We start from the raw sequence: 12,459 nt of genomic DNA, 5'->3' as shown, positions 1-12,459 counted from the left end.
TTTTTATTCGCGGACTCCTGGCGTCGCGGGACTTCTAAACAAACCTTACGTCTTTTGAATCATCGCAGGGTACGGTATTTATTAAAAAAGTTTCTCCTTTGCGTTTCTTCCCTTTATTTGAATACAGATTTAAATACAGTCAGTGTAAAAAGTATTCGTACAGGATCCCATTTAAAATAAATGCTTCCTGTACGAATACTTATTACTAGACTGCGGATCTTTATGCAAAATAAAATCTTTGCCAAGGTGCCTAGAAAAATTGCACCTAAATAGAAATTTATTCTATTCTGCAAATATTATAACGTGAACTTTACTTTCAATCTTTTCTATATTCTTGCATATTGTTTGCATTTTGTAATTTCTTGCGCGTTCAAATTTCTTACAAATGCATAAAGATCCGTCGTCTACTTGTTACACTGACTGTATGTATTCTTCTATTAGTCGTACTTTCTTCTGCCTTTGTTCTCGTTTGAATGCACACGAATGCTTTCCATGTTGCTTTTACTTTTATGCTCCATCTCTGATAAACGAACTAGACTGACTTATACAACGGAATAATTAGCAATCTTGAGCTACATTAATAAAAAAAAAAAAAAAAAAAAAAAAAAGAGTAAGTGAGATACTTTCCAGCTGTCGTTAGCGATTTTTGTACCTGTGAAATTATGAAAATTGGTGAACGCGTACGTTTACCGTCTCGCGCATCTCTTTCTATCGAGGATCGAGTTCGTGCACGGACGGGAAAATCAGCGGGATATCGGATTCCAGTTGAAACTGACAACGCAATCAGTTAAAACGTCTCTTTTACTTTTTAATCCATCTTTACCGTCGCGAGCGGATGTGAAACGCGACGCAGACATCCGAGCTACTTCCGATGGAAGGCACTCGTTAAATTATGAATACGCTGGAAACGCGAGTTAAAGCGAACTTTTGCATTAGTATCGGCAGGTGCTCGCGAAGGGTCTGAAACGTGTACGAGCACCGGCTTTTCATCGGACGATCCGAGTTTTCCTAACGCGTTACGTTTATGCGTTACGTTCCCTAACGCGGCAGTTATCGCATACCTTGTTCGTAACTTTGCGTTTAACAGGAAACTTTCAACGGCCTTGAACAATAGGCTAGCGCGGCTGCCTTGTAAACCTTTGTCGGTAAAAGGATTAAAAAAGAAAAAAAAAAAAAGGATTAAAAGGTCCAAAGAATGACGTTTCAGAAATCTTTAAAAATTGACGCGATATTCGGACGAATCACCTCGAAATCCCGCGGTCTGTTATGATTTATTGGAAATGGGTGGAATTAATAACGGTCCTTTTATTTTATTTTTAACGTCAACTTTATTCTTGGAAGGACGTGTCGACTGTTTGGAGAACGAACGAGAACTAACTAAAAGCTCAAGTCTACGCGATAGAGGAATTCTAAAAAAAAAAAAAGAAAATTCTGACACATGCTTTACAATATACTAAATTGTTACTTGTGCAAATTATTATTTAATAGCTAAGAAAAAATCACAAAGAAACGTCGTTTTTCCGCTTCCTGACCGCGACTAACCCCTTAACAAACAGAAAGGGCAGTGCCTCTCGACGCTGGATACATTTTTGCTTAACGCAAATGTATATGTACATAATCCAACATGATTTATTCGTATTCGATTGTTCGCCGTTAGTTCGCGACCAGAGATGAAGAAGTTCTTAATCTCGTCGGTATACGAAGTTATGCGAAGTTGTACGAAGTTTCAACCAAACGTTATTCCTGTACGTTAGGCTGAATCCCTCCACCAACCGCGAGCAGACCTAATTATCGCGGCGGAATATAATTTACGAAAGGGATGAGCAAACGAGGATCGGTCGGGTCTCGAGGTATCAAACATAGAATTATTATGGAATTTCCTGGCGCACGGACCACTTTGCGCGTCGGATAACAACAAATATCCGCCGACAATCAATAACAAACCGTGCTCCATTCGTAAGAACGCCCTTTGTAAATAAGGTTATTTGTTGCCCAGTTCTCGTGGCGTTTCGCGACGCTCCTAACGGAATCAGAAGTTCCTTGGCTAACTTTCCCGGCGAAGTTACGCCGACTGGATACGTTCTCAGTTTTTGCGCACGTTGTCCCAGCAATCGCGGTACAACCGGAAACGGGGTGTTTCTTCGTGTCAGTTAAATTCGAAACGAAGAATATGTGTTATCAAAGAATACAGGATATAAAGGAGAACGTTGGTTTATTATTAGATAAACGCAACAAAAATAAATCTAGAGTCGAGAAGACACTGTATCTCTCATAAGGGAAAGTTTCGTTTCTACTGCCTTCGTAGTTGGGCCTCTGGCAGTATTTGTGTTCGAGAGGGCAGTGCGAAAAACACGTGGACCACCTTTTTGAAGATTTTCCAAATAAGGAAACGAGACAAACTCGAGACAAGCCGTGTTTTCCTTCTACGACGAAAAAGCTTTCACTTTTCCTATGCACTTTGGACAAAGCTTTCAATTCTAGTTTGACTCTTGCGACGAAAAGACGTCCTTTCGCGTCCTAGAAATTTAAACGTTAACGTTTCGCGCTCGGGTGGCGCCTCTAGGGCGGCATATGTAATTTAAAAGTGATTTCGTGAACGTACAATTTCATATTCACTTACATCGCCCAATTATTAATTGAAATAATAAGACATCGAGTCATGAACGTTCGTAGATGTTTTTCTTCGAAGTAGAGTTTCTGGTTTCACAGAAATTTATTATAAAAATGGACTGGATTCGTTTCTGTAGACAAATGCCTCGAGCGGAAAGGGTTGAAACATATAAAGATTTACGGACTAAATATTTATTCGCGCAATCGATCCCATTGCTTGAAATTCGTAGATGAGAGGACAAGATATAAAGCACCACCTTCGTAGGCACCACGTACAATTTTAACCTCCACTTTCGCGCTCTTCTCTTTTATATGTTAATTTTATACGATCGCTGGAACATCCTGTACGAGGAGCAGGATTTGTCCCTCGTCGTTCGAGGCGGTGTCCCCTTCCGGTTTGACCAATCTAGCGCGCTATTATACGCGACCCTTCGAAAGAATTCTTTCTCTCGACTTCGGTCGGACGGTTCGAGACTAAATCACGCTACCGATTCCAGGATCTCGACGTTAACGTCCGTGTTATCGGTGACGTTCCTCCCGCGCGGCGGAACAACCTGATCTCGCGGCGTCGTTACGACCTCATTTAAAATCTATTCACGAGCCGCGAATGCGAGCAAAAACAGTGCGGGTTCCCGTCGAACTTAAATTAAAAATGTTGCACGCTCGACGTGAGCCGAATAATCGAATCGAATCGAATCGAATCATCCGCCACCCCCGGACGGGCGAACGCACGATATCTCGAGCATCGACGACGTAACGGAAATATTTATTATCACGCCGCAACGAATGTTGGATGTGTCACACAGGAAATGAATTGTACATCGAATGTAAGCTATTACTCGTGAATAAACATCGAGTTATAAATTATGAATTTTTTATTTTAACCTTTCTCGATCGATGGAACGGCTGGAATACCGTTACATCGAATAAATAATGTCCGTTTATATAAGCATTTATATAAGAATATCTATAGCCCGCGCCCTCGAGAGAACCAGAAATGATTCTTATAAAAGAACGAGGAAGAACGTAACGTCTCCGGGTCGATGGAAAAATGCCGATCCTGTGCGTATTCTACGACGTTTCGCGCAAACCGTTGCGTGTAATGTTTCTAAATATTTTTGTTTGTAATTGAGGATGGATCGGCGTGTCGTTGTCTGTTTATCGAGAAAATAGTCGTTTCGTAGTATTCATAAATTTCGTAACGCACGCTTATCGGCGAACGTACTCGTAACCGTAACCGGAAATCGTCTCGAACGATAAGTCCTCGTCCTTAATTAGAAACGTATCACCTGTGTCTTTGAAATTAATGGTAAGTTAAAACAGTGCGCGGAGCTACGGGGTGACTCCGTTGATATTCTTCCTGCGTAAAGTACGCGCAAATTTGTATGTAAATTATTCAGTAGCGTAATATCCGTACGTAAAGGTAAACTCGGCGAGGACGGTCCATTTAATATCAAAGGGGTTTTCCGATTTAGGATGCTAAAATGACGGTGCTTCTTCGTGAATTTTTTTCACAAACACCGTCGTCGACAGCTTTTCCAAACTATGCACGGTCGTTTGTACGTGTTTCGAGAAAACGAACAATATCTGCCGACAAAGAAATATTAATATACGCGGGTCACGGTGTCCAGTTAACAAAAAATGTAAGAGAAACGTAAGAGCAGGTTTTTCGAATTTCCTTGACAGAAGAATTTCAGGTTGTACCGAACCCCGGGAAGGATTTAGCTTTTCCAAACTTTGCACAGTCGTTTGTACGTGTTTCGAGAAAACGAACAATTTTTGCCAACAAGAAACTATTAATTAATACATGCAGAGTCCAGTTCAAAAAAATTGTAAGAAAAACTATTAGATTGTAAATTGTGAGAGGAACTAATAATTAATATACGCAGTGTCCAGGTAAAAAAAATGTAAGAGAAACGTAAGAGTAACGTAAGAGTAGGTTTTTCGAATTTCCTTGATAGAAGAATTTCAAGTTGTACCGAACCCTGGGAAGGATTTAGTAGTTCGCTGGAACGTGCGTTTATCCCGAGTCGTTTGATTCCGTGACGAAGAAGTTTTAAAGTAGCGGCGTTTGAAAGGATTTCGCCGCTAGGTGGTTGTAGCAGATTTCGGCTGAACGTCATTTTCTCGCAGGGATTTCGATGGAAAATGGAAACGTTCCAGGGTACTCTGTTAATTTTCTTCCAACTGGCTCCTCGGAGAGAATTCTCTCACGATACGGTCGATAAGTTTGGTCGATGGTCTACGTGCTAATTCCGAGCGGTCGCTGCCGAGATCGGATTGAGATCTCTCGGATAGTCCCACGGAATACATTTAGAAACCGTTACCGTTTCTACCGTCGGAGGAATCCTTTTATCCAGAATTCTATTTGGATCCTTGCATTTCCCTGCTGGTTACCCGGAAAGTACTCGCGACCACTGGGATTTTCATAACGATTATCGAAAGAAAACAGCAAGAACGTGGAACGTTCTCCTCCGGTTGAGAAAATATCTAGCCCTGTTGCGACTCGCGCATCGTATTAGCTCGACGCTATCGAATCTCGTGCTACATTTTACTCCGGATCACGGTACTCTAAATTCATCGAAACGACGTTCCCGTCTTGCGATTTAAGACTCTCGTAAATGAGACCGATTACTAGACCGCGGATCTTTATGCAAAATAAAACGTTCGCGAACGTGCCTAGAAAAATTGAACCTAAATAGAAATTTATTTCATTCTGAAAATATTATAACGTGAACTTTACTATCGATCTCTTCTAGATTCTTGGATATTGTTCGCATTTTATAGGTTCTTGCGCATTCAAATTTCGTATAAACGCATAAAGATCCGCAGTCTGCTGATTACAATGTCGCGTAGAGTAAGCTTACTTATTTGAATCGCTTTAAATCGAGGCAGAGTAGTACGGGTCAAAATTGACCCAGTTCCGCAAAGGACGTGCAACGATCGTAGATTTGGTCTCGATCTCGCTCTCTCGCGGTGCGGTTAATTAGGAACATCGTCTATATAACGTACGTAACGAGAGTGTATTATCTCAAGGACATCCCGTTGCGTTACACGCAGACATTACCGAAAAATAACGACGGAGGCGAAGGTCCCTTCCGCCTCGATAACATTTCCATAAACGAGGGTCGTCGAAATAAGCGTCCTTTTCCTCCAACATTTTTCACGTCAACGTGTCGAGTACATAATTCATTCCAGGCCCCTCGAGATGCAAAAGAAACGATACACTCAGCGAAAGCAGAAAGTCGTAACGGATCGCCGCGATTTGTCCTTGTTTTATTTTGTATTTTTAATACATATTTAACGTCGCATCAACCGTTTGGTTATTAGCGACAGTTTCCAACGAGGTTTTCTCCAATGTTAGATGTTGGTCCATACATGTGCATATCTTTAAGTAGCTGCTTTTGTTTAAGTTCTTCTTTTTCCTTGTCTGTTTTATGTCGCATCGACTACAAGATCATTAGCGACAGAACTATTTGCGATTATTTATATCGTGGAATATATATCGATGCCTTTGAGGAAGTCTATCGTATTTCTGATGTGGTCTTGCACTGTTTTGTGCTCCACGTTTCCTTTAAGCTAGCGAGTAGTTCGTATCGTACGCGTAGCGATTTCGCATTTTTACAGGTAAATATTACGTGTTGTTGCGCATTTAGGAAAAAAAAAAAAAAAAGAAAAACTCGTTTGTTTTGCACAGCCAAAGACTCCGGTATAAACCTACCGATCTTTTATTTAAAATTTACGAAACAGACCCTCCTTCCGTTTCCTCCAGTTCCTCGGATTAACCCTTATGCAAACTTATGGGAGCGCTGGGACAAAGCTAGCGCGACCAACGACTAGATTTATTTTCGAGCAACCTTATTCTTATTTGCGTCGAACGGGAAGCGTACCGTGGCGTACCGGGTATCGTCTATAAATTTGCGAATTGTACATCATTTTTTGACGCTCCGTATCGCTCGGTATATCGTATTTACTCGTGGCTGCGTTGGCTCGAACGATCGTTTCTCCCCTCGATGGAAAAAGAGTTCGTGAAAAAAAAGATGCGCGTTAAAAATGTGCCCGCTAAATCCTCGGTCCGTTAAAAGAAATAAAATTATGAGTTTACGGGAAGTTTTTGTTGTTGGGATAAAGTGAAGCTAAATTCGTAAAATGGCGCACTGTGCGCCAGCTTCGCAACGTGCTCTAGAATGCCGTTTATACTCGGCGCAAAGTTGTTTATTTGTTTGCCGGGTTGTTTACTTTTTTCGCTGTTCGCGGAAGCTTCAATTAATTATCCGGCATGTACAAATAACGGAACAGGTGTACGGTCGAAAGTTTGCCGTAGCTTCCGACCGATGCGACGACGGAAGTGTATTTTTACTTTCTTCCCGCAAGAATCCTTTCCGAGAACTTCGAGGCATCAAAGACGACCGTCGACGCGATTGGAACGTACATGGTACGTATATAGGTCGTTCGACGACAAATCGATCGCTTTTTTTATGTTAAACGTTAGATAAGAAATAGACTATATCGGAAATACAGACGGCGGAATGAATGAGTCAGACTTTTATGTAACTTGACTTTAAAAATTTTATTTGAAACACTCGGAAGGGCACGTCTGTTCTGTTCGGAAGAAGCAGCTAGAATGAATAAAAGCGAGATCAGTAACGAAGAATGTCGTTACTGAACCGTAAGCTTATCGGTCCCATACTTGGTCTAAATAAGTTAAGATGGAACACAGTTGCACCCTCTTGACTTGTGTCTAGGAAAGAAACTCAAACGCGCAGCGATGGTTTTTGTAAACGAAAACTTTCTCTTTTAACACGTTGATCGCCACGTCGTCCATACGTGGGTGACAGTGCTTTTCACTGAAGAACTAAAAACATTAATCCCGAAAGTCAAGCTTCGCCGGAAATGAATTTAAATGAAATTCTTGTATTTCGATGAAGTTACAAAAATAAATACCACGACGGATGTTTGATTATGTAGGTTTGTTTGATTATCCGATAGTCTGAATAATATTTAACCCTAGCAGGAATTTCCAAGAATATTTCTCTGGCAGTCGACGTGTTAAGAAGGAAAAATCAAACAGACACAATTTTCTTATTAAAATAAAAATGTTCATTCCCGTTAAAATAAGAAAAATCGATACCAACGAAACGACGACTTTTAACCTACTCTAATTTCGCGTAGACCGCGTCATATTTCACTTTCGCCAAAATCCCTGACACCGACGGTAAAAAGTGATCGATTTGCCGCGAAGTGACCTATATCGTATCCTGCTGACCTCGACAAGTCGCCCGAATCTCCGTCTAGATGGTTTCGAGGAAGATCGAAGAGGTCGCGAATGCATAATACGCGAACATCGCATCGGGTATCGGAGTCGCAGCTGTTGACTAAATACGATGACGATATTTGCTAGGAAAACTGAAACCAATTCGAGACGCGAGTCGCGCACGCGGCTGTCGAAACTGCGAACTTTCTCGCGCTCCTACGACTCTCGCACCGCGTGCCGATGTTTTCCGTGGATTGCACGACTGGGTTTTCACTTTTTGACCGTTGAATAAGTTTTTCATAAAAATGCCGAAATACAAGAGTCTTCTAGAGTGCCTCTGTTTCCGAGTCTTCAAATACGTCGACGGACGAAGCAGCGATTAAAGTAACCGCGGAAGTTTTTCGAAGCTCGAAACTTTTCGAAACGTTCGAGGAACAAAATAAACGTCGAGCGACAAAGGCGGAGTTAATCTAACCGTCTTTGAGGTATTACATTAATAAAGACTGAAAGCAAGTTGCAAGTACCAGGTGTTTGTGGCAGCATAAAGAGAGTTGATCCTTCCGCACGCAAATTTTTATGAAACCCGGCGAAAGGGGGCAAACTTGCGTTCCGCCCTGCTGTTTTTTCATATTTCATCTCATTAACTCCGCGGCTACGATGTCGTCCACGTTCCCTTGAAATCGCGTTACGAGAGATCTTCGAATCCAGGGCTGAATTTCCTCGTCGATGTATCGAAGGACCAGGAATATAGACATCGACGATTTCGAGGAGGACACGTAAATGAAAATTACTTTTTTTTTTTTATCGATGTACGCGCATTAGAAAATAATCCGAATCGAAATGAAAACGGCAAAATTGCCGAGTGCTTTCCAGTTTACATTTCATCAAACGTCATCATAACATTATGAATAAAACATGCGGGTAGGTAGTGGATGGCCAGATATCGGGGCTACAGACGGTCCCGTAAATATTCGTACCCTCTGGTGCGTGTCCGTCGAAGAAATTTATTTAAATTAAACGATTACTTTGATGCCTACGAATAAATATTTCATTATGAATATTGTTGGAATATTTACTAAACAGCAACATGTCATTTTACTACCGTAGGAGCGGGAAAATAAAGTTCTCCTCTTAAAGGTAAATTAAGAATAATGCTTGAAAGTATTTATTATTTTGAGGACCTCACGGCTTCTTAACAAACACAAACCGTACAAAGAATTCGATGAAGAGTCGATCGCGAACCGTATGTGCTCGCCTTGTCCTCAGGTAAAGATATATACGGTGTTTACATACGTCTGTACGAAGGATCCTACACTACAAAAATAAATGTACTGAGAATAGATGCACAACGTTATGTCTATCACTGCAGAATAACGAAAGAGAAAGTTTTCGTTTAGGCTATTGTCTACCCTCTCAAGTGTCTGAGAGGATTTCTTGTAGTTCACTAAGAACTAAACAGATGTGCTAAAACTCTGCTGTATACAGCTAGAAATTCTTTCTACGTTTTTCTTTTAACGTTCATCGGTCAGTCTCGTGCAGCTCCTTGTCGAGAAAAGATCATTGCTCGTGACAATTTATCGAATAAAGCTAAAGTTAATCTATAAATTCGGTATTTTATTAATCACTCATACCCCATTTCCAATAAATATGCACGCGTGTAAAGTTTATTCGTAGACGTAAAGCGCGTCGTGTATCGGGAAAAGTCGATTTTTCTGATACCAACATGTAGGAGATGTCCTTGTTGAGAAAAGATCACAATTTGCTCGTGACAATTTATCGAATAAAGCTAAAATTAATCTATAAATTCGGTATTTTATTATTCACTCATACCCCATTTCCAATAAATATACACGCGTGTAAAGTTTATTCGTAGTCGTGTATCGGGAAAAGTCGATTTTTCTGGTACCAAGACGTAGCCGCGAATTCCCGATGGGAAGCAAAAATAAAAGGATCGAGAAATTTCAAATGAAGAAAATATTCCGAGAACGCCCATGGTAGTTTGAAAATATTCCACGGGCGTCGTAGCGCTTTCCAGATGAAATCCAGGGTTCGTGCTCGGAAACGTTGAAACAAGAAATCTCAGGGAAATCCGAAGTTACGATAATTCACGATTCCGCTTTGTGCCGCGGCTACGGTGTCAGATTCCGGATGCAATTGTCGCAGTGGTGCGTTATTCCTGCAAGCATCCCTTAAGCCGAGAGAGCCGAGATCAAAGTAGATGCATACAGGCGGAACCTTAAATTCGTGAGAAGTTCAACATAGGAATGTTTAACGATGTCAAAGGATAGGTGTCGACCTCGTACCGATTCCCTAGGGCAGGATATCTCCGCGCTCGTTCATCCATGCGCGTCGGACACGACGGTTTAATTGCGAAACGCGAGTTTTCCTCCAACGAATCGCGGCACGGAGAACTGCTTCCTCGTTTCCGGTTGCGTGTTCCCGTACACGCGCCGCATCCTCGATCCGTGGACGCGTCCGTGGTTTTTCCCGCTGAAAACTTCGTTATTACGGCGAAACGTGAATTATTTCCGTTTCCATCCGGTTGGTTTCCGTTGTTTCCCGTGACGGGACAGCCACACCTCGCCCCGTCGACGCCGCTCCTGCTGTTCGCGACCATCTTTTCGTCGCAACGCGGTTGGATCTCGCATGGTCGCCGATACGTCTTCGGCTCGATGCGCGACGGAATAGAACCGACTATCGAAAGACGGAAAGAGAAACCGGGTAAGCTCCGGGGGCGAGCATCTATCGGGAAAATAAATTTTCTGGAACGGCGATTTTTCCAGGGGAGGATATGTTTTACTCAACGTCGGAATCTCGATGCGATTCCTTTTTATTTGATTACCGCGGCCGTAATGTCCTTTTGTAAAGTTTACATTTTCCGACGCGTATCCGTATACGACGACCACGTTTCGTTGGCAAGCATTGGAAATGGACGGAGAGCCGGCTACGAAAATCACGAACGACAAGGTGCAGTGAAAATTTCTATCTAAAAACACGGTAATTTTTCTGTCTCCTGAATTTCTGAATGCCTTTCTGACGGCAGTCCTGAAATTTTGCGTAGTTATAGTTCTGAACTGTAGAAATCGCGTAAAGCTATCGCCAGAAGTCTAGGTCGGGGCTCAAACGTTGCCAGAAGTCTGTAAAGTTGTAAAAAAATTGTTTAAATTTTAACGACAAGGTTGCAGTTCCGGCGAATTCGTTTTCGTGTTATTTATTGCTTACAAAGCCCGGATAACAATTGCCGGAAGACAGAATGGTGGCTAAGTATATGAAAAATGATAATATCGTCGTAAGTTGGTAACACCGGAAAAGAATTCTTTAAAATTGAGATAATAAGGTGCAGTTCTGGCAACGTGTCTCTTTTATTATTTATACTATTAGTTAACTGCATACGCAATGGCAGAAGGCTAGGGTGAGGAATATGCATATAAAAAAAAAAACAATAAAAATTATTTCGCCGTATGAGCTCGTGTGCAAAAATTAACTGGCTGCAGCGTTACGGGCTTTGTCGTCTAGTGAGGAGTGTTTTTAGACACAAATTTTCACTGCACCTTATCATTCGTCATTTTCGTATCCAGCTCTTGCGCCAAAAGCGGACCTAAAGTAACTTACCTGCTGTAACTTTAAACAAAAAGTCGTCGATAGCGTTTACCTCGCGATCGAGCGACGTAACTTTGTACAGCGACGATTAAAGAGTATCGTTTGTTTCCAGGTGAAGCCGATAGAATTCGCTGGTCGATGGGAAGCGACAGCGTGAAAACCGTTTGGAATGGCGCGTTGAGATTCCTCGTGGGAGTAGACACGAGCACCGTCGTTCTCGTAACGCGAAACCTACGCGAGTGGCCACTCGTCAAGATTTCTGTACCTTCGACCTGGCCATAATGAACACGGGCCCGCCGTTGCACCTGTTGCATTCGGAACAATTTCTTCCGTAAACTCGAAACGGCTGTTCGCTCCAAGTATTCCCGGTGTTCTGTACCATCGAAATGAAAGGAACGAACGAGGGACAGGGGGTAAAATCGCGGAGAGGCACGAGTCGCGCGGCCTGGAACGCGATTTAATATAGAACGCACGATGAATCGAGTTTCGCGCGTTCGACCGTGGATACGCGCGGTGTAAGATGAAATGGACAATATAACCCGGAGTTTGGACAGGTGTAATTGCGAGAAACAGCGAGAAAAAGAGTGTACGCGCGAGAGGGGGAGAAGCAAGATGGATAGCACCGTGAACGGAACGGAAACACGGATATGCATACTACCGGAAGACCTGGAGGTTCTGGAGGATCCTCGAACGCCCTCGTTGAGAAGGATCAGTTACGGTATCATCTTACCTGCCATCTGTTGCTTGGGAATCATCGGGAATATCTTAAACTTGGTCGTGCTTACCAGACGCAATATGCGAGGCACAGCGTACATCTACATGAGAGGTGAGTCGGGTCCTCGCGAATCCTGCCACGGAGTGGCTTGGTCATTTACGCAGAATATCGCGCTACGAAAACGAATTCGCCAGAACTGCACCTTGTCATTAAAATTGATTTATTATTAAAGTATATTCGTTCGCGAGGAGAATAGAAAATTGCGTTTCGCGGGAACTGG

At 42.3% G+C, this 12,459-nt stretch overlaps 1 protein-coding gene across 1 annotated transcript in view; it reads left to right on the top strand.

Moving 5' to 3' along the window:
* LOC128894663 (probable G-protein coupled receptor B0563.6) overlaps positions 1-12,459 on the top strand; it is a 29,628-nt gene that overhangs the window by 562 nt on the left and 16,607 nt on the right. The window contains exon 2 of the mRNA XM_054156565.1: positions 11,577-12,290. Within this exon, the coding sequence (XP_054012540.1) occupies positions 11,990-12,290 (301 nt within the window). The 5' untranslated portion in view covers positions 11,577-11,989. The remainder of the gene's footprint in view (positions 1-11,576; positions 12,291-12,459) is intronic.

This window comes from Hylaeus anthracinus, unplaced genomic scaffold (assembly GCF_026225885.1).
Source record: "Hylaeus anthracinus isolate JK02 unplaced genomic scaffold, UHH_iyHylAnth1.0_haploid 4, whole genome shotgun sequence".
NCBI classification, from domain to species: Eukaryota; Metazoa; Arthropoda; class Insecta; order Hymenoptera; family Colletidae; genus Hylaeus; species Hylaeus anthracinus.
This window is presented reverse-complemented; position numbering and strand designations above follow the sequence as displayed.